At 47.6% G+C, this 22,414-nt stretch overlaps 1 protein-coding gene across 1 annotated transcript in view; it reads right to left on the bottom strand.

Moving 5' to 3' along the window:
* LOC122388365 (KH domain-containing, RNA-binding, signal transduction-associated protein 2-like) overlaps nucleotides 1–22,414 on the bottom strand; it is a 60,173-nt gene that overhangs the window by 18,047 nt on the left and 19,712 nt on the right. Inside the window, exons 2-3 of the mRNA XM_043379398.1 lie at nucleotides 1,642–1,763; nucleotides 581–697 (exon numbers count right to left, since the gene is read on the bottom strand). Coding sequence (XP_043235333.1) covers nucleotides 581–697; nucleotides 1,642–1,763 — 239 coding nt within the window. The remainder of the gene's footprint in view (nucleotides 1–580; nucleotides 698–1,641; nucleotides 1,764–22,414) is intronic.

Raw genomic sequence — 22,414 nt, 5'->3', positions numbered from 1 at the left:
CGTGATGAGGTAGTGATCGATAATATTCTTTCCTTTTTTGACCATTTTTTTCGAGCTATTTCTCACTTATTTTTACTGCTTCTTGTGGCCCTATATAATGTATCGTTATTTCTCAAAACCCTTTTCAAAACCAACGTAAATGACTAGTTCCGACAAATTAGCAACGACAACCAACAATGCAACCAACATTCAAAAGCAAGAAAATGCGCGCAAAGTACGGCTGCATTTGTGAAGTATATACCTCCAGCGTGAACAAATCGCTAACTGAACGAGAAAACATGTTCTCATTTATATACATTTATTTCTTATTTATTTTGAATTCAACAAAAAAAATGTAATCCGACAGGTAGATAAAAGTATGGGCTATCCTATATCCAAATTTGTAAATATTCTGACACCCTTTTCATTGTAAAAAGATGGATAAAAGTGCACTTATTTTTGGACCTCCAATGCTGATTTCCTCGGATCAGCGCACAGTCCATATATAGAGAAGTCTGTGGTATAGGTGATGATTGTATGCTAATCAATCCTTCCCAAGACCAAACGAATTTGATGCATTTGTTCCCCTGTTTCACCTCACCTTTTGTTTGTCTCGCATGGATCCTCGCCCGAGAATGGCCATCTTGGTCATCGTCTCTTCCTGCAGCCGTTTCAGCGAGTTGCCCTTGGGGCCGAGCAGCTTCCCCACAAAGTTGAACTGAAAAACATCGAGACTTGGCAATAAGTCCTGAAGCGTAGTGCTTCATTCTTGCGGACGCGGTTCTGCCTGCAAATGAGTTAGTCATGAGCATATTTCACAGTTGGTTTATTTCCTATCTGCCTCATCGAGTAGGTTGAGTCCTTGATTATTCACGCACAACTGCTAACAAAAATATTTTAATCGTCGTAAAGCCTACTCCTTAAACATTCAAACGTACGCAGCAACACGACACTTGAGCTCTCTCTGAGACTGATGAAAGCTCACTTCAAACAGAGGTGAAATACCATAGTGGGATCATGGAACACTGAATCCTCCCCGCCTCCCTGGCCGTCCGTCTAGTTCACACGACGACCGGCGAGTTTGACGCCCTCCCGGCCGGGATAGATCGACTTGACGCCATTTCCAGAGCGCGGGAAATCATTTATCGTCCAGCACCAAATGATGATCGATGAGGAGGTACGGCGCCACCAAAGAATCCGCTGGACTCAAAGAACGGCACAGCCGCCAGAGACCGCTCAAGCGATAGGTCAGCGACGCCAATTGAAGGAAATTAGACCCCAATGTGTCTGGGGAAGATGATGGAGGCAGATTCATTGTTCGATGTTGCACCGAATCTTAGGTCAGAGTGTGAGTTTGGCGCTTACTGATCACTTTCAAGCATTTTATTGCATTATTTCTCGCCAAATCTTATGACAATCTAAGCTCATATAGATGCATAACATTTTAACAAATTACGAGAAATATGTAATTAACCACATACATCACACATTTCAAATTGGAAGCAACAATGAGTTATTTTCTACCCTGAACTTTGTTGCCCACACACATGGGCACAACGCATTAGAAACAAATGTTCAATACAATGCACACAATTAATGCCTCATGAGCTACACTCCCATGCACACACCGACCATCCCGCGTGACGCGTGCTCAGTGCTCACCTTGGGGTGCTCCTTGACGGGGACGAGCACACGGCTGCTGATGCGCAGCGACTTCTCCTTGGTGACGTCGACCATTTTCCTGTCATCGCGCCAGACGCGGCCCGTTTGGAATCGCTCGATCTCTGCAAACGGAATCAGCACAACTCGGTTAGCGCCCGGCAGAAACCAATCAGAGCTGTCACTGACTTCGGACAGACAGAACACAGGCTGGACAAGGCCCCATTGATTCATCCCGTCGGTGTGGTGTACGGTGATTGAATAGAGCGGCGCACACAGGTCCAATCTACGCCCGAGGTGGTGAAAAACGCCGCCTGACATTGTGGTCGTGCCTGGCATCGTAATGGCTGTCCAGGGAGCAATACACGCCGGCCGGGGCCACGCGCGGTCGAGCCGCGATAGCATGCGGGTGGCAGGGGTGTAAACAGCCGGTTCACGCGAGTTATGGATAACTGTCGTGAGGCACGACACGGTTGTTGGGTCAGGTGGGGGGGGGGGGGTGGGGGGGGATGGCTGCTGGGCGGTGCTAGGCTGTGACACCCTGGCTTCTTGTTGTGAACGGTCCGCCTGAACGACGCTAATGAGGCTGTTTTGTGACGGGAGCCATTCGATTAAGTCATTTTGGACCGTGAGTCACCAGGTTCTAAAGGCCTTTCAGGAAGGGCCATGTGATTTAGTGCAGTTCCAGCAGGAGCATTGTAGACGTGAGCTGTTTGAGGTTGCATTTTGAATTAGCACTGACACAGTTGTTTCTCGTATGCTTTGGCTACGATATTTTTGTAGTTTGTATGAGATAAATAAGGTCAAATATCTGACGGGAAGAAGAAAACCACCATCACTACTCATAACTTCATCCCACCCAAGCTGAGTCCGGTTTACCCCACGCCCTACCACACTCGCCCTCAACTTCTCAAGAAAAGCCCCTGGCGCAGCTCTCTATAAGTGTCCTGACCGCCGGCGGCGGGCCGCAGAGAGCGCCGATCGAGACGCACTCCCGGCCTTCCCGGACCGGATGCAGGACAAAGACTTCACCGGTCGATGGCGTCGATTCCGACAGTGGCGGCGCACGGCTGCGGGAGTCTGCACGTCGACGGCCGCGGGCTTTGAGATCCGGGCTCGGCGCTCCGGGCTGCGAGCTCCGGGATCCAGGCTCCGGGATGCATTTTGGTCGGCGCTGGCGAGCTTTTGATCGCTACGACTGTGTGTGATACAACGGTGAATTCAGAGTCGCGGTGAAAACACCGGCTCGCGGCAGATTCAGTGAATTGTGTTGGACTGTGGTGAATTGCAATTGATCGCGATGGATCGCGATGGATCGCGGCGGATCGGAGCAGATCGCGCCGGATCGCGGGACGTTCCATGCCGGCCGTACCGAGCGGCGCCGGTCACCGGCCCATTAGCCGACCCATTACCGGCGACGGCCATTGTCGCTGCCCGGACAAATCATGGCCGGTCCAGGCGGCACAAACGAGCGCGTGGCACGGCACGCCGACGGCCCGCCGCCGCCGACGGATACTGATCGGCGCGTCGGCCCGGGAGCCCCATCCCCCGGGAGGTGATACCGAGCCCCGCCCCTGTGGTCAGCTGAAGAAAATCGGGTTTAGTATCCGTGGCCAGCGGTGTTATGGAATATAATCCCTAGCGCAGTCAGTTATGTAGCCAGAAGGGAATAAAGCGACGGCAGCCGCCGCCAGCGCTCCGCCACTGCGACGCAGTGGAGGGTGGCGAGGCACCCCGGTCGCAATAATAGGTCGATCAAGCCCGCAGAAAGTTCCGAGTTCCCACCACTTTCCGCAGTGGTAGGCGCCTCGCGTGGAGAGACAAAAGTCGCCACGAGTCGTGACAAAACTTCGGTAGCCTGTGTGGAGGTAGGACCAGTGTAACACGCTGACCTAGAGCCCAGACTCGACAACAAAGGTCAGGTCAGCGTCGCGTAAATCACGCCAATCTGCTCTAGATCAGGGTTAATCTCTCGGCAACAGTTTCTAAATCGGCAAGAACGCTTTCCGGGCGGCTGCTCCGCGATCCGGGCTCAGAGCTCAGATCTGGAGCTGTGATTTACCGGTGAAACGAATCGCTTCCGCTAGGCCAGTAGCGTGCTTTCCAGTCCATCTAGGGCTGCGCATGGCCTGCTGAACCATAACTGTCAACCGGCCGGAACCTGGGGCTCTGCAGAGTCAGACGCGGGCGGAACCGGAGGCCTCGCCGGGTCAGACGCGGGCGGAACCGGAGGCTCGACGGGTCAGACGCGGGCGGATCCGACCAACTCAGCTGCCACCAATTGAAGAGACAGACGAGAGCTCTTTAGGGCGAAATCTCCGCGGATTTAGCCTGGCAACGTTGCGTGGCATCGCGATGGAGGAGGATCATTTGAATTCCAGGCACGCGCCTTACGTCATTGTTCTGCGCTATCCAGATTCGGCTAATATTTCCACAAAGGGGATTTGGAACACGGCAGTTGGAATACAAACAGCGAGTTTGGATTTACCGGAAATGATTTCTGATGCTGACTCTGGGTCAGGGTTGTATACGACTCAATCAATAGCAATCAATTCAATCACGACAAATTTGGGAAACCAATCAAATCAATCAAGTCAGAGCAGTTTTCGAGAATTGATTCAATCGACTCAAACGCGACAATGAAAGGAATCAATCAACTCAATCAAACGACTCAAACCAAGATATACATTAGGTTTTTTGCCCCACCAACTTGGAAAAGTGTCCATAGCAGTCTGGTGTACCTACCTACCTACCTACCTACCTACAGAAGAAACATAAAAATATTGTCATTTAAAATTATAAATTGCCATGCCATTCAAAGTTTCTATGTAATAAGGAAGGATACCTAGTGATGGACAGGTGGATCATGATATTGAGGTTCAATGGGTAGAATTGGAGCAGAAGTTTCATTTAATGGGTGCAAAATAACCCAGTAGTTGACTTCAACAAACGCCCCTTAACCCAAATCACCACCTTTCACCTAAAAGTTGTCAATTTAATTTTGGCCATATTCCAGCTAAGTCATCAGGCCATCTACCTCATGTAAAGCCCCCGTCTGTCTCTTATGTGAGTTATGCGGAGCTCTTCTGAATTGAACCCTGAACATAATGAACCTAGCTAGGTTTCATGTCACACTGACACCATATGAAAGTGTAGAAAATGTGCTACAAATTTGACAACTTCATTAGGTATGCTTTATGAAGACAGCAGGAAAGCAGGTAGGTACCTACTTACCTGCCTAGATGTGTCACTGGCTACCAACAGTACCAACGAAGGTAGATAGGTTATATGTGAAGAATTCAAAACATTTTATTGCAATACAATTTGAAACTGTTAGGACTGGGGGATAAGGATGAGCATTAAAAATATATTTAAAAGGAAATGGAAAGGACAGGGACTCTGGAACCACAGGAACCACAACACCAATTTCGTTTTAATTATTATTTCATTTGAAATAAAACCACTTAATAATATTCGGTAAAATATTTTAAGGAAAATGAAATATATTAAAAATATATGTTATGCTTAGGCTCTCAGGAGAAAAGGATCAACAAACGTTCTGCTGCAAATTAAACAATGCAGCAAATTAGCTATTAATTTACGTAAACGTAATTAGCGAGACGAAAACGACGCTTTTGTTTCAGTTATTTTTGTAGGGGTTTCAGATATTTATAGAGTTCAGTGGGTTGTTTCTGAGGAGATGTGGAGATGTGAATTATTAATTAATCACACTTTATTAGTATATAGGGCCTTGCACTTTATCATCTGGATTAAAAAAAAGTTTCCTGCTGAGTGCAGAAAGGTAGGTAGGTGCATCGCCAGGTATTATCTCATCCATGGCCAGGTTCTATCACAGGATTGGAGCAGTTATTGCAGTTGAAAGTCAAAGTTGGCTGTTCATGTTTAGGCCCTGCTCTTTATTTGGTCATCTACCCCATATTGCAGTTGTGATGACAAGCAGTTTTCAGTGTAGTTTTGTGATCTTTGATGTCATCAATTGGTGTCATTATTTTTCGTCAACTAAAACTTATTTAAACTTTCCATTCAATCGACTCAATCATACGAGTCACTCTAATTTTCGGGAATCAAATCAGTCAACCAGTCGCTAAAGTCAAACGAGTCAGTCAACCAGTCATCTCCAAAAGTCAATCGACTCAATCCAATCAACTCAAAATACGCGTTGAATCAAATCAATCAATTCAATCGACTTGATTGGTATACAACCCTGCTCTGGGTGGAGCATAAGTGCGGTCTGCGTAAATTCTTATTTCATTTCTATAATAAATTCTTCTCGTGGATGAGTATTGCAACTTCTTTGCCTACGAATTTTGCTGTTCATGAATATTGCATATGAGCTAACATCACACAACTACTACGCTTACAATCAGACATGAGCTAATGCTTTCTTATTATTCACCCGTTATTTGCTAGAGATTCGTGCATCATTATTCAAATGTCGACCGGGCGATACTTTTGTCGCCGATTAGTTCGGTCATCCGCCTCCGCGCGCTGAGTTGTCAATAGGAACGATGAGGCCGTCGTTTTCATGGGGAAGTCGAACCGGTGCCAAATTTTGATTGGCCGACCTATGGCGCAGACATCTGCGTACCAGCCGGCGACCTCACCGAAGAGAACATCACTCACCAGACTGTGACGTCATAGCATAATGGAACGGATGATGTAGTCGTTATATTAAGCTGCAAATGCATCCGGCAGGGTGTAGTGCAATATTCTGGACTATGGCGTCATTTATTTACCTGAAAATATGCAATCCTTTTGGAATGTGAGCATAATAGGTATGCTGTGTCATGTGTGGTCATAAATATGCAACAAAACATTGCTGGAGACTGTGTTAAAATAAATTTCATAACATCATAAAAAGTGTCAGCCAGTCAAACAAGTTAATTATCATGAAATGTCCTAATGGACATTTCATGTCCTGAATGGACATTTAATGTCCTGTCAATTCACCCATGACCTGCCCCAAACCGCATTCTACTGCGACATACAGAGGTCAGTTTGCCGACTTGTCAAATGTCCCCATGCGCTGCCGGTGTTAGTGTCTAACACCGCAGTGCAGTCTCCGCCAGTGCGCCTCGCAACCGTGCTCGGCGGCACAGTATCCTCTGTACAGACAGGGGGCTGCTGCGCAGAGCGGCGAGGGGCTGGCGAAATGGTAGAGGCTCTATTGGGGGCGATGGTGAACGCAACCAGTTGCCAGGATGTCCGTGGTTGTTGCGCCACTGGACTTTCTCCACCGAACTGCGGGAAGTACGCTCCATGCTCGCATCGAAAGTTCAGCAGACGCTATGCAACATTGAACATACCCGGGATGAGGGAGTCTAAACCGGAGCACATATTCAACCCACCATAACAAGCAGCTTTCTGCTATCTAATCAGGTAGTTCTGTTTGCAAACAGTGCGCAACTCCATCTACCCATTCGCGTGTCAGCTGTGCACCGAACAAAGACTTCATGCCCAGTGCCCACGACAAACCACTCTGCTTCCGCCCGCCATGCCCGGCGCCCTCGGCCGCGGCTCCGCACAGCCCTGTGCCCACTGAACCGTGCTCCCAGCGCTGATTACTCCCTGGCACTGAGTTTCCCAGCGGGCTGCTGCCCACAGCCCCTCCCTGGGCAGCCTGCAGGGTGCCGTGTGCACCCGAGCATGCCGTCTGCGGTCGTTGGACGCGGAAGATGAACCTCTCGGGCGCGATGTGATCTCTGGCGATGACGCCGAAGCTGTCCAGAGATCTCATTATCGATAGGCGGCGGCCATTTGGATAACAGTGACTCCGAATGTCCGCGAATTCGGAGATAAGCCCTGACTACTATGCTAAAGCAGCATTACATTCGATAGTCGGTGCTTTGTGCGAACCCGTTTCAACATTGTGATGGAGATAGAGGCCGCAGCTAAGGATCTTTTGGAACAGAGGCTATAGGATGCTTGAGGGTATTGTTTCTTTTCAATGGTAGGTGTTAGTTTGAGCATTCGAGTCAGTTAACTGATAACATTTAAACACTTCCTGAATTTCAAGCTCTAACAAAACCTATCTAGAGCGAACTCTGCAGTCGTGAGAAGTAGCTGATGTGGCACAATACCCAATCACTGTGGCCAAAAACCTTGTCACTACCCAGTAATCTATAAACTTCTTAAGTGATTCATCCCTACACTGAAATAGAATAAGTTTTGCTGTCAACCACCATACCAATCGTGACAGTCGTTAACTTTGAGTAAAACGTTGTAAGATCGCCAACCACTCAAGTTCCAACCATCTATCGCGTAGCAAGAAGTTCCTGTGAGACCTCAGTACCTGACACACCCCATTTCCTGACGTCCAATAGCAGTCCCCCGACTATCCGACGCACACTCACACAATGGTCAATTAAACACGATCTCAAAGGGCCGAGTGTCGGCGGGAAACTGACTCTAATCACCGGCTCCAGACACGCCTGTCAATGTTACCGGCTACGGACGGTAGTTAGGCCGGCTAATGACAACGGGCGACCCACGGCCAGCATGGATGGACTGTTATCACGAGTGGGGGGCTCTCGATGCGGCCCTACCGGCTGTCCACGAGACCTCCCATCGAACAAGGTACACGGGACAGGCAGAAACGACACGAGAGGCCAGTGTTCAGCGTCGGTGCCGCGTCATTGTTAACGTCATAGTTGCTTTATTATTGACGTTTTGTCAATTAGTGAGACTTGGTCGTGCTGTTTCGTATAATCACACTTTGCTTGTCATTCGTGGCGGTGACTGTAAAAGCTTAACGACACCCATCGTCATAATACTCTCTCACAGATAAAAAAGAAAGAGGCCATTTAACACATCGACGAAGTCTTGCATATCTGGATAGCCTATCGGCTTAGGCTGTTTCGGCGTAACAGTCACTGACTGTGAACTGTAGATGCTAAATCCACACTAAACCGCAACGATTTAGAAATAGCCAAGAAGTTTCCATTTCCGGCCGATGTCCGTCGATCGGTCTGCGCTGACCTCCCGCGACCTTTTTAGACCGGCGCGCGAGCCGCTTCAATAACAGATCTGCCCGCAGGCCGGAAAAGTCGCGGCCGGCGCTGACATATTTGAACTGGACGATGAGCGAGAGCGTCATCTTCCAGTCGCTGCGTCAACAGACGACGGTCCCCGGCGGCAGATATGAATATGAATTTGACGGATCCCATGAATCCCCCGTTTCCGGTCGCCTTATCAAAGCTGTCGCTCAGTCCACAGCTCAAGCCACCGCGCTGGAGTCGGGATAGAGCTTTAAATTCGAAGCGACGGTACTGAGGTCTAAAGACTATTCATCAGTTTGATAAACATTGCAATTACTAGGTCGTTCAATAAGTAAGGTAAAATGTACCATAATTCATTTATATGAGGAATTCAAGCAAAATCAAATATGCCATCTGAATCTTTGAACAATTTTCTACACAACCTTCGAAACTGTTTTTGGGAGTTTGGCTCATTATCCGAACACGGTCGATATGAAAACATTGATGCAGCAGAGTTCCGTTCTGAAATTCCCCGGTTTGTCACGCGAGCCAAAATTCACCTCAAAATGAGTGAGTAGACCCTGATGACGCTATTGCCATTAGCAATGCTTGCTGGTGAACAGCTGGTACGATTTCAACAAGAACGCAGCAGTGTAAGAGACAAAGTTCTAGAGCAGGGTAGACTTTTGCCCGCAGGCCTCTCTGGACTTGGCACAATCTGTAAAGTCGGGGAGCTGATTATGGAGACCCGAAGCATCTGTGTGACTGCTTTCATTAACAGGGTGAAGTGTTATGTCGGAACAGTTCTAGGCATCATCTGATGATGCCTACATCTGATGATGCCTAGAACTGTTCCGACATAACACTTCACCCTGTTAATGAAAGCAGTCACACAGATGCTTCGGGTCTCCATAACCAGCTCCCCGACTTTACAGATTGTGCCAAGTCCAGAGAGGCCTGCGGGCAAAAGTCTACCCTGCTCTAGAACTTTGTCTCTTACACTGCTGCGTTCTTGTTGAAATCGTACCAGCTGTTCACCAGCAAGCATTGCTAATGGCAATAGCGTCATCAGGGTCTACTCACTCATTTTGAGGTGAATTTTGGCTCGCGTGACAAACCGGGGAATTTCAGAACGGAACTCTGCTGCATCAATGTTTTCATATCGACCGTGTTCGGATAATGAGCCAAACTCCCAAAAACAGTTTCGAAGGTTGTGTAGAAAATTGTTCAAAGATTCAGATGGCATATTTGATTTTGCTTGAATTCCTCATATAAATGAATTATGGTACATTTTACCTTACTTATTGAACGACCTAGTATAATGTTTTAATGCGAAAATTAGAACACTGACATATCATTTGATAAAACATAATCATCGTTCACAATTTATTAGCATGATAATTGTGTCAAGCAATGTGGAAAAATGACAAAATACCAATAACTACGCAAATGAAAAATAAAAATAAAGCTGCCCTGATCAGAATTATACATTTTGATTTATTTCGCGAGCTTGCTTAGCACCTGGAGATCGTTCGCGTTTGTTTTTCATTCGGCCGTGCCCACGCAGATCGAGCCTAAAAATATGGGCTGAGTCAACATTACCACGACGCAGGGTGGCTCGTTCGCCAGCGAGCGGGACAGGACGACATCACCGCTCGTCCTGGACATACTGATTGGCCCGATCGAAGGCAAACACCGCCCGCCCGAGGTCGCGACACGGCCTCGGCGCTGCGGCGCCAGCAGCGCCGGTGATTCGCGGGAAGCTATGATTAGCATACGTGGGTGTTGATAGAAAATAATCGCGAATCGAATGTCAACAGGGCCGGTGCGACGTCATTTCCTGTCGAGGTAGACATCCCGACGGCGGCCGGTCGGTGACATAAGCTCTGGATCGACGCCAGGTCATCGAATGTCATCTCCAGAGGCGCCGCGAGACAGACAGAGAGGCAGAAAGACAGACAGACAGACAGACAGACAGACAGACGGACAGACGGACAGACGGACAGACGGACAGACAGACAGACAGACAGACAGACAGACAGACAGACAGACAGACAGACAGACAGACGGACAGACAGACAGACAGACAGACAGACAGACAGACAGACAGACAGACAGACAGGACAGACAGACAGACAGACAGACAGACAGGCAGACAGACAGACAGACAGACGTTTGCCGTTTTGTCTGATGCCGCTTAATCTGCCACCGTGGTGACCTTTGATGTATATTTTAGCGTTAACCGACAAATTCTGAACTCATGCTCTGTACGGATTTGACGACTCGGGGCTGCCTCTGCCCCTGTATACGATATCTGGCGTTCCATTAGCGAGCGTCTGCTTGTTTGTTCTTTGGGGTGGTCGCGCAGCTATCGTGTCATCGCCGCTAAACTTGCGACAATCAGGCTCATTTTACTGCTGAACGGGCGCACGGTGGGCCGACACGACTTGTTTATTTGGCCAGTGTGCCGGTGTTTGCCTCCCGGTGGCGCCCTGACAGGCGTTTGTCACGTGATTAGTGATTCTGACCGTTTGAAGTCATCCGCTAGGTAAACAGCCCGGGCAATGTCGGCTGGGCGCCGCCGGGCATGGGAGGTCGCGGCGACTAAATTAGAATCAGGAAGCGCGCCGGGACGGAACCGGCGGCCAACCACGCAGATTAGCTGCTGACGGCGCGCCCGGCCCGAGCTGGGCCGCTCCGATCTGGCTCAGCCGAGCCCGTTCGCAGCTGTCAAAATCGCCGTGAATTTATCTTCTGGCATCTCAGCGGGCGATGGCGCGATTAATGATGTTCTAATTCGCACATCAGTCATCTTTGCAGGGCCACCATTCGAGGCGAAAATGAGGCAGCATCTCTTGGTCACTGGGCAATCGAGTCTACCAGCTCGGGTATAGGGAACTTCCCGATCAAGACCATTGCGAAGTTTGACAATCCTCTCCTCCATAGGTGTGATTTATTATCCCCTGCCTCCCATAAAGTGACGCTAAGTTTCAGTCGAGTTTCCCTGGATGACGACGAAGTCGTCTAGCCAGTCTTCCGTCAAAGTCCATAACCTGACGCCAAGCTCAAGTGCGCGATCGGAAAGCCATCACCAAGTGAACGCTCAAATATGGTATTCATGCCCGGGAAGTGGAAGGAATCTTCGCAAAATGATGTAACACATAACTATGTTGATCAGTTTATTTGCTAGCGCCACGGCTTGCATCAAGCTTAAATGTTTTTTTCTGCTTACAACCTAGCAAACTAACGACAGGAACCGCTAAGTCCATACAATAAACATTATATTCAAAGTGAGTGAAAATGACGCTTTATAAAGCCTCAAGCAAAGCATATGAAACACTTCATTTTCGCTCAGTCTTGGCAGCCGCCAATCCATTTTGTTCCCGAAAGCCTGTTCTCTTCCTCTCCAACCATGTTCAAAACAAAATAACCAGTCCGTTACTTAGTGACGTTTCGTCCGCGAGCCACAACATCACCTTATTTAACGGCGGCTCGCCCGGAACGGTGCGACGAGCGGCGCCCTCGGATGGCGAACGGCGCCCATCAGCGCGATGGAGTGGGCGGGTGGTGTGCTCGCCAGTGGCCGAGAGTTTGGCCGCCCCCGCCCCCGCCCCCGCCGCCCCCGCCCAGCCGCCGGATCTGTCACAGAAGACACCAGTTGAACCGCCCGGCCCGGGACGCCTCAGCGGGCGCCGGAGGACGTCTGGGGCAGGGAGAAGTGTTCTGCAAACCCGGCCAGCACTCGGAGGAGTCAGCTCGAACTCTCAGCACCAAATGGACTGTTTGTGCTGCGGGCGGACCCCACCGAGACGTGTTTTGACGGCGCCGCCACCGCACGAGCCGCCCTGGTTTCTGTCCCGAATGAGGCGTCAGACGTAGACCGAGTGGAGCCCACAGAAAGAAGCGTGCTCTGAGTAGAGCAAAGAAAACGAACGGGAGCTGTCAGCGTGAGAGGCAAGTGGCCTCTGCGGACACAGGAATGAGTTCAGGGGCTCTCAAGCCGTTAATTCATGGTGCGCCGTTCTGTAGGTGCGTCTCGGAAAGATCTCGGAATGACTCACTTTTCTGCTGCTAGTAAAATCCTGCTAAAGTTTCATTTTGAAACAACTTGGAGCAACGCAGATGATTCCAAAGGATACCAAACCGAAACCATTCCGAAATACTTTCCCATCACTCAGCATTTTCGTCCGCCCACAAACAGCATGTTGACGAATTTCACCGCTGTCTTTGAGATGCAAATGCGTGATCCAATAACGCCGAATTCAATGCGTGTCGGCGCCCCGGTGGCCCGGATGTCTTCAGCGCACGGCCCAGCGGACTCTCAGAGGCTCACTAAAATAAGACCGCACCACCGGACCTGATCAACATGTAAACTAGCTCCCACGTTGAGCATAATAAGGAGCCAGAGGTCGTCTGACGAAAGGCGGCTCTTTCCGGTTCGGCGCAGCCTGCCAGGATTGAGTGACTTCAGAGAAATGGTCTTTTTAGAAACTCGTCATTTCTCCGGAGCTGACGTTTAGCTCGGGTGAGAAATCAGATAAAGTTTGCCCTTATGGCTCACTTTCCTAATTTTCAGAGTTGAATCGCTTCAGCAATAACCGGAAAACGCATCATCACCTCCCGGACGCGGGGAGCAAATTTCTCGCCAGTCCGATTTCCTCGCTCAGAATTCCATCTGCGTGGCGGCGATCTTGACGCGCATTTGGCAGCGCTGTGGCGAGTCTGGCGCGTCGCGCCGGCTTGGAGCCGTCGCGACCGGCGCCTGGATGGGGGGCGATGAAGCGTGTACACGATAGGCCGTCATAGCGCCGGGCCGTCTGCCTCCGCGGAAGCCGATCTGAGCTGCAGTAGGAGCTCGCTGTGTGGTAGTAGGTGACGAACGGAGAAACGCCTGAGATTGGTAAATCAGTGGTTTGGAACAGTAGCGGCGGAACACCTTCAATTAAAGGAGGGCACTGCCGACTTTTGGTCCCATTCTTTCCATGCAACGCCCATAGGGCTAATGTTAACCCGCGCGGGGCTGGGGTCTCCAGCCAAACGCGCGGGGCTGGGGGGGGGGGGTAAATTTTACCCCCCCTGTTATCTCCCGAACTAATGGTCCGATTTGGAAAATTCAAACGCCAATCGAAAGCTCTCATCACGAACTACTAAAAACATGTGCTTAATTTAAAGTTTGAGGTCAAGGTCAAGGTCAGGTCAAGGGTACAAATTGCAAGTTTCTACAGTATCGGCCTTGCACCGTAGTTGCCGAAGAATGGAGTCATGGACTGAGACTGATCGCCCAAAACGTGTTCTTAGGCTACCAAGACAATATTCGTTGCATACAATATCATTCAGAGGTCAAGGTCAAGGTCAGGTCAGGTCAGGTCAGGTCACCAAAAAACAAAATATAGAAAAGGGCATGTGCCACACATGTTTTATGGGTCATTTTACTCGTAGAATTCAATAGGCACACTCAATAAGTGATATGGACCACCTCTGGATGAATTTCAGGTCGAGGTCAGGTCAAGGTCAGGTCAAGTGAGGTCAAATTTTGAAGTTGGTTGTTAAGGCCTAAAAAGGTGTCTATCTGATGCAGTTTTTCACGGCGAATCGAATGGTGCTATTTTTGTTTCCGTACGAGGTCTAGAACTTCCAAAAAAGTCATTTTTCAAAAATTTTGTGTGTCGTGACGTCATAAAATTTTGAATAACTCCCACATTTTTGAAACGATTCTTCTAAAATTTGGTATGTAGGTGCACATAGACCACTTCTCTGACATATATTCCGGTTTTTTCGATAGACTTAAAATTTTGGATTTTATAATGATTTTCCCAAAAAAGTCAGTTTTTTGAAAAAATTTAGGTCAAAATCCAAAATTTTCAAAAAACCGAGATAGCCATTTGATAGACAAAGTAAAATTACGTATAACCTTTTTTTTGTTACGTCTTGATTCCTTTAAAAATGAAGATGTTAGCGGCGTTTGAACTTTTGCCGTTTTTGAGGCGAAAATGGCGAACATGACGTCACTAAAACGTCAATTTCTCAAAAATTTTCCGACGGATTTCGCTCAAATTTTCAGGGAACGTGTCAAATTGATGTAAGAAAAGGTACTGAAAGTTTGGCGGCGCTGCGCGCCGCCGTTTTTGAGATATCGCAAAAATTCGCGAGGGGGGGTAAAATTTACCCCCCCCCCCAGCCCCGCGCGGGTTAAATGCCAAAATCAAAGGGGGGCACGGTGCCCCGGTGCCCTCCCCGTTCTTCCGCCTATGGTTTGGAATTGATTGTCTATACCTATCAGTGCCTCTGGGATGCTAACAATTATGTACTTACGAACGATCAGCTAGCATATGATTTTTGAGGACAGATGAACATAATGATATGGATGAGGCAGGCGAATAGATAATACAACAATACATTATCTATTGCTTTAAAAACATATTTGATATATTCTTTCCTTGACGTCACTATTGCGCCTGAGCCTGGGGAAGCCTCCTGGCCAGCTGCAAACAACTGGCTGGCAAAATAATGCCACTTATGCATTAGATCCATATTCGATAAAAGCCCGCAGTGCCAGCTGTTGACGCTGTCGTCAGAAAACACACCGCCATTCTTCCTCCCCAGCTCATGTGGCCTCCTTTCCCGTCAGAGAAAATACGCAGGCGTTTTCGAAAACATCGCTTATTTGCTTACAGGCCTGATTCTTCTCTCTATTCTTCATTCAAGTAATTTCTGGCGGAAGCCCATAATGGTTTCTGGGCTGCTTTGATGCAAACTCAGCGGTTCTGAGAGCTTCAGAAGAGGCGGCTCGGTCTTTTGTAGCTGATTCGCCGATAGTGGAACATTCAAGGTGGAACTATTTCATATTTGATTAATGTTTTATCCTTCCTATCTTACATAAAACTTGATAGGATTTAGTGAGAACAAACGGAAAATATGTGGTACGTGCTTACACATAATGGGATTATTATATTGGATTTGGAGCTTAGTGAAGCACCCGTTACCTCAACGCACTAAAAGAATTTCGGGCTGAATTGCTTCTGGTATCTACGATCTCTTCATCATTAGACTAACCTTTACCCGCGCTAGTTGGCGAACCTTTGGCAGCGCATACATTAAAGGGACCCTCCCACCTTCAAAAAAGTTTATGAATTGGCATGAAAGTGATGTTGCTCGGTTCAGAAAGAGCGAAAACGAATATCTACCAAATTTCACCGAAAAATATTCACCGGTTTTCAAGATATTAGACTTTTACTTTTGTTTACTTTTTTGGGATCTCCGCTGTTTCTAGCGACTTTATTTTAGAAGTGCGGCGTTTGCGGCAGATGTTGCGCGCAAATAGCATATACCACCGTGTACTACAAAACGTTTTAGTCAAACATTTAAAAATCGGTAGATATTTGCGCTGACGTCACACATTCAGAGGGGTATTCCTAAGCATTAGCCCCTCTGAATCAAAATGCTGCAATTTTGAAATTCAATATTTCCGATTTAAGGCATTTCTCGATGTTGTGAGTGCCGAAACCGGTAATTGTGAGCCAGGGACCCCATTTTGGCTATCTCAACTCAAATCTAATGTTAAGGTGGGAGGGTCCCTTTAATGTCAATGGATTAATTGATATATTTGACGTTGTTGGCAGGAGCAAACAGCTAGTGAGGTGAAACAAATGTTTCCTTAGTAACTTTCTGTAGAAAACTCGACCTCGAGTTTTCGGTGCTCAATGAGTGGTGGTATGGAGGAAGGTATTCGCTAAGGAAAATCTCAGATGAGCCTCTTCTGAAGGAAAGTGATGGCGAGAGGAAGAGCGGCGGAGTGAGGCAGCAACTGAATGAATAGGCAGACACGTGATAAGACTAATGAACAATAGTGCTATAAACCATTGTTCATTTGTTATTCGAACAGTTATTCCGATTGCTGAGGTCTCACCTCTCATTAAATGAACTATATCTAATGATGTGAACTTTGTAATCTTGCATCACTTCCTATACCACGGATGACCTAGTGACATTCAAAGACATGGTAACAACCCTGATGTGACACACTACAAAAATAAAAGTTATGCAATATTTTATTTAAATCGTTGCAGCCGTTGTGGCTATGGCTTGATGTAAATTATAAATGTTGTTTCCATGGTAATATTCAACAGAAGCTGGCCTTCCTTAGCTCATTTCTCACAGGGGCGAATTCAGCGAAATCTGTCGCACGTGCTTCAGACAGTGTCGAGAATTATAGGCTCGGCCAAGGGCGGCTCGGCCCATGTGCGGGGCCATACCCCAGAGGCCTCGTTTCAGGTTCGGGCTAGAGAGCCCAATTAGCTGTGGATACATAATATATTCAGACTTTCGTAACTACAGCAATTGAAACACAGAAACAGAGGTTCCTCGTTCTTAAAATTGACGTCATCTATATTGCTGTGTGCATAATAGTCGACATTTACCTACCCGGCAATTACGTTGCTAGGCCTCCATTTGAAGATGTCATAACGCAGATGGTACCTCTCCATCCAACTGACAACTCATTACATGGGTGCCGCCCTGCTGCTAGTGGTTTATCGCCAGACAGGATAGGCAGCTCCGGCAACATCCAAGACCTCAGCTCCAAACACGACTAATTGTTTCAAAGCGTACTTCAAGCAAAGTCATCTTGGCCGCACTCACTTATTTGGCAGGTTAAATTAGAAAAGACTTTCTATCAATGCGTCCTTCGTGTAGATTTGACGCCTATTTATCAATTTGATATCCTTTCAGCACACTTACGTTCAATTATGAGATGATATGAAATGGCATGGCATAAAATCAGCTCTGCTCACATTGAACTATGAAAAACCACATGCCGATGGAGAAATCAGCGCAAAGTCGCACTCCAGCTAAACACAGGAAGCTCAGGAAGTAAAAGTGCAACTGGTTAGCGATGAAAGGGCCATCATCTCGAATCATGAGTCCAATGGCTCGAGGAAAGTGCTTTCGTTTCTGCCCGGGCTAGAAATGACAGGTGGCTGGTGAGCTGCGGTGAGTTAGGATGAGCTGGGGTGAGGTTGTGTGCCAACATTTGTGAGTTGCACGTTGAACTGTTAATTAGCTGTATGTCGTACTTTAGTGTGAGCTGTGTTGATGCATAGACCTCTGTATACAGAGGTCTATGACCTTGTATACAGAGGTCTATGGTTGATGCAATGTGTATTGTGTGGTGAGAAGTGTGATGACTTGCTGTGAGAAAATAGTGAGCTAAAGCGAGTAGTAGTGAAGCTCGTAGTAGATTGTGTTGAGTTTTATTTATTAACCCGCGCCCAGATGGGGTCTGCCGAGCAACGCGGTCTGATGGGGGGGGGGCCATTTTGGCCCCCCCCTCAGATCTCGAGAACCACGCAACATAGCGACAAGCGGTAAACGGTGTTGGATAGCCCCAGCGGGGAACTACCTTGTGACCCAATTTCATTGACCTCGGTCAAACCGATGACGTCACAGGTCAGGTCAAAGGTCGAATTTTCACCGTTTACAGGCATTTCAAGAAATGCGTTGTAAAATCGAGTAAAATGCATTTCATTGAAAATCATCGATGGAGAAATGTTCTTCAAACACATATTTTGCTATTTGAGGTCACTGATACCAGGTCAGGTCACAGAGGTCAGGTCACTGGGGGGGTCACAATATGAAAGTGTCGTGTGATACATGTTTTATGGTCCATTTTACATGACAAATGCGATTATGTGGGTCAGACAGACTTTAGGGCCAGCTTAGGTCACGTTTTGGTCAAGGTCAGGTCAAGGTCAGGTCAAGGTCAGGTCAAATTAGGTCAAATTTCAAAGTTGATATTTTTGCATAAAATGGGTATCGATTCGATGCAGCTCGTCACGGGGAGTTCAATGGTGGTCTCCGTTTTGCGCTACGAGGTCTAGAACTGCTAAAAATTGAGTTCAAAAATTTGACGTCATCAATTTTTAACAGTTTTTTCCCTATAACTTGGCCAAAAAAAGAGGTATCGATCTAAAATTTGGTATGTATATCGAAGAGCGCAGGGACTATCACATATATTCCGGTTTTTTCGAAATTCGAAATTTTCTGGAAATTTTTTGAGTTTTTCTAAAAAAAATCAATTTTTTTTGATTTTTGGGGGTCAAAATCCCAAAATTTCGAAAATCCGAGATAGCAGTTTTGTAGCGCCGTCTTTTCTCTACACAACCACATAAAGAACTTTAAAATTGCTTGTTAACTGTAGAATTGGTGAGCGTTTCAAGATGTCATGTTTTTTGCTCATTTTTGCTCGAACATGACCTCAGTTTGACCTCAATAACTCCTGACCTGAGGTGACCTGTGACTTGAAATTTTGTGTGAAGGTGTCAAATTGATGCCCGGTAAGGTACCCAAAATTTGGCGGCGCTGCGCGCCGCCGTTTTCTCGCTATTTAAGAAAAACCACAGGGGGGGGGGCAAAATGGCCCCCCCCATCAGGGCGCGGGTTAAGGTGATGTGTGTCGTAGTCATAAGTAGTGCTTACTGTCATAAATGTTACAGCTTTGACATGCTTGGTGCTAGATGAAGTTGCTAAAATTCAACAATCACTACCTACTCTAAGTCCTGTCGCTCCTTTGGTAGTGAAAAAGCTATTTCGCAGTTTATGAGCTATTCGTCACGGCTTATTTTGTGAGCAATATTTATTGATAGTACATTTCTGCGCTAAATCGTTTACGCTACACGCACATCAGGAAACGTCTGCGTCATTTACAACTGCTTGACAAAACTGTTCCTTGCAATTTCTGTGTTATTCAGCATCAACGTCCATGTTAGAAGCACTTCGGAATGATGACCTCATATCATGAACCCTAAGGAGAATGCCAAGAACACTGGTGGCGCTTCGGGCTTGGTGGACGGATGTGAAAGCTACCAAGGGCCTCACAAAACAAGCCTTGGAGTCCTGGTAAGAGTAAAGCGGCTTATATGACGGCTAAGAATAAATCAAGATCATACATTACCCGTGAGCTTCATGAAAGGCTTATAGCGCTAGACGCAATAAAATTCATGTTATTATTCATTGCAATATACCAGGCTTTACAAAGCGTTAACAATGCTGGATGCAGCATGCCACATTGAACGCCATATTCAAGCCATCAAGTATGAAACGTTCCATTAGAAATATCAACCAGCAGCGACTAAAACAACGTTCTTCAGCGCGAAATGTCACAGCCCAGTAGGTGAGCAGCCATCCCGCACTGGCGTTGCATACGTGGTGGATTGCTCGCCCCAGGCAGCAGTCGCGCCAGACTAGACAAACCATGAAAGGCTCGGTTCAGGGTTGTTTCAACCTTAGGCGAAACACGGCGGCTGAGTCCACAAACGGTGTCCCTGTCTGCACATATCGCCTCACACTCGCCCATCCAAACACATATCAAGGCAGATCGTAGTAAAAGTCGTCGTCGTCGTGGCTGCATCGTGGTTTAGTTTAACTCGAACTATATTTTCAGCCTACCAGTTAAGAACAAACGGGTGAGCCTAGGAAACGAGACAGGACCGTCTCCTCGCACACGACATGCTACTTCTCCCAAAAGAAACGTGACCTCGAAACGAACCCCGAAAACTTGTGCCCAGCGACAGCGGACGGAGGCGCCTCGTGTCACGCTAGGCTACGCACGGCCGGCGGCCCACACTCGACTTTCGTAACAGGGTTTTTCTTTAATTCAATTAGTCTGTCAGTTCAGGGTAGATTGTTTTATCAATGCGCGTTCCGCGCGCACGCCTGTCAGCGTGTCTCGCCTCCCTTCCCTGTCATTTGGAGCACGTGACAGTAAACGCACGGGGCAGGGGTAGGTTCCACCCCTTCCGACCGCCCCCTTCCCTGTCACGGGGCGTGGCTACGGTGACAGGATGAGGCAGAGATAATTGAATTATTGTTCCGGCCGCGTGTCGGCGTGGATGCGTGCTCAGCAGGCGCGCTTCATTTCCAGCGTGCCACCTCATCGGGAATTCATTAGATCCTTCTGCTGAGCATCCGCCGTCCCCTTCCCCACCCTTTGTCCCGGCCCGCCCGCTGTCGTGTGCCGTAGCAGTGGAAGGGCACGATAGAGACCCTGATGAGCATATGCATGAGATCGAGATGATGCTTTTTAAGGACGTCTTGGCATGTTTTCTTCGCAGTGTAATGGCATAGGCGCTGAGGAACAGCGGTATGCTGAACTGTACTCGTACTTATCTCGTAGATCCAAACAGGGTAGGTACAAATGGGTCCTTAATAATTACCGCGCATGAGACAGAACAATGTTAAAAAGAGAGAAATTCTGAACAAAGATGCTTATAGATAAATGATCATAAGGGAACAGATTCCTAACACTTTGTATCGAGTTCTTATATAACACTAGGTAACTCTATTACGCAATGCACATGCCGCATGCTTGGGACTGGTCGGTTGCATTCTACGGAGCACAGTACCAGCACTCGTAGCTCTCAATTCCCTCTGAGAGCGCAGCTGTGACGGACTGTCCACCACGTCTCGGTGACCCGACTGTTGCCTTCTTCAGATGTCAGATTATATTCGCGCCAGACTGTCGGACGTGGCTAATTTGTACGCCGCTCTCAGTGAATAATGCATCGCCATCGGTGCTGGCGGCGGGCCCGAGGTCCATTCTTTGCCAACCAATCGGCCAGCAGTCACCAATAACCGCCACTGACCCACGACAGGCCATCTGCATCGATATTCAATGATCTGGGTACGAGAGGTCACGGACTGTGAGCGGTACGGCGGGCGCCCGACTTCGTATTTTTACACCTAACTCGCCTGTTTTTACATCTTTTTCGAATTATTTGTTAGTTAAATCGTGTGGCAAACAACAGGTTTTCTTGTAAAGAGTCAGCTATTATTGCATTTTATGTAGCTTACAGCATCTCAGATCATTTAACCTTCGCCCCAGTGGGGGGGGGGGCATATGTTACCACCCTGTCACGTTTTTTTGCGTGTAAATAAAAAACCGCGGCGCGTGGCGCCGCGCCGCTTGGGGTAGCTTTTGGTACATTAATTTTGGACAATGTGTGAAATTTTTGACCCCAGGCCATGTCAGGTCAGGTCACCAGGTCAAGTTAACTGACCAAGCCTAAAAAAAGTTTGCAATCATGTCCAGCCTGCAGTGTTTGTCGGAAAGGTTTTAAACTTGGTGGATTGCATGATGTTATGGGCCCCTACAATTTGTATATCTCGGATTTTTTATATCCATGACCTAAGGTAAGGTCAGTGGCGTGACCTTTCCATTAACTCATTAACGCCGAGTGGCAACTATAGTTGCCATCTACAAAAACCTACTGCTGAAGGCAAGTTAATGACGTCAGAACAGCATTTGTGGGATGCCTAATCAGCATAGTCCCTTCTCATCATGATCAGACGGTTTTAGTCACGTCCTGTGCGCAACATGCTTCACAAATCAAGAAATAGTCAGACGTTGCAGAGACGGCCGCCATATTGGCTTGACGGTCCCGAAGAAAACGACGCTGTTTTTCCAGAGTGTCCGGTATTTCCGAGCATTTTCGGCTTATTTTGATCCAGAAAGGATGTAGGCAGGCTACCAGTGTCTCAAAACTTGAAAGCACTCTACTCATTTGTAGTTATTTGTACTAGATTTGTACTTGGCAACTATAGTTGCCACTCGGCGTTGGCGTAGTCAAAAATATGAGCGGTTCATAGTTAAATAGTTGTATTTACGGATATACTGTAACGAAACATATGTTATTCAACCAGACTGTCCCCGTGTATACCTTGGGACATAGTTACATGGACTTTTGCAAATAAATTAACAATTAAGGCAGAAATTAATTAAAAAA

The sequence above is a fragment of the Amphibalanus amphitrite genome, unplaced genomic scaffold (genome assembly GCF_019059575.1).
Source record: "Amphibalanus amphitrite isolate SeventyFive unplaced genomic scaffold, NRLGWU_Aamphi_draft 000319F_arrow, whole genome shotgun sequence".
Lineage (NCBI taxonomy): Eukaryota > Metazoa > Arthropoda > Thecostraca > Balanomorpha > Balanidae > Amphibalanus > Amphibalanus amphitrite.
Note: the sequence above shows the minus strand (reverse complement) of the source record. Positions and strands in the feature narration are given on the sequence as shown.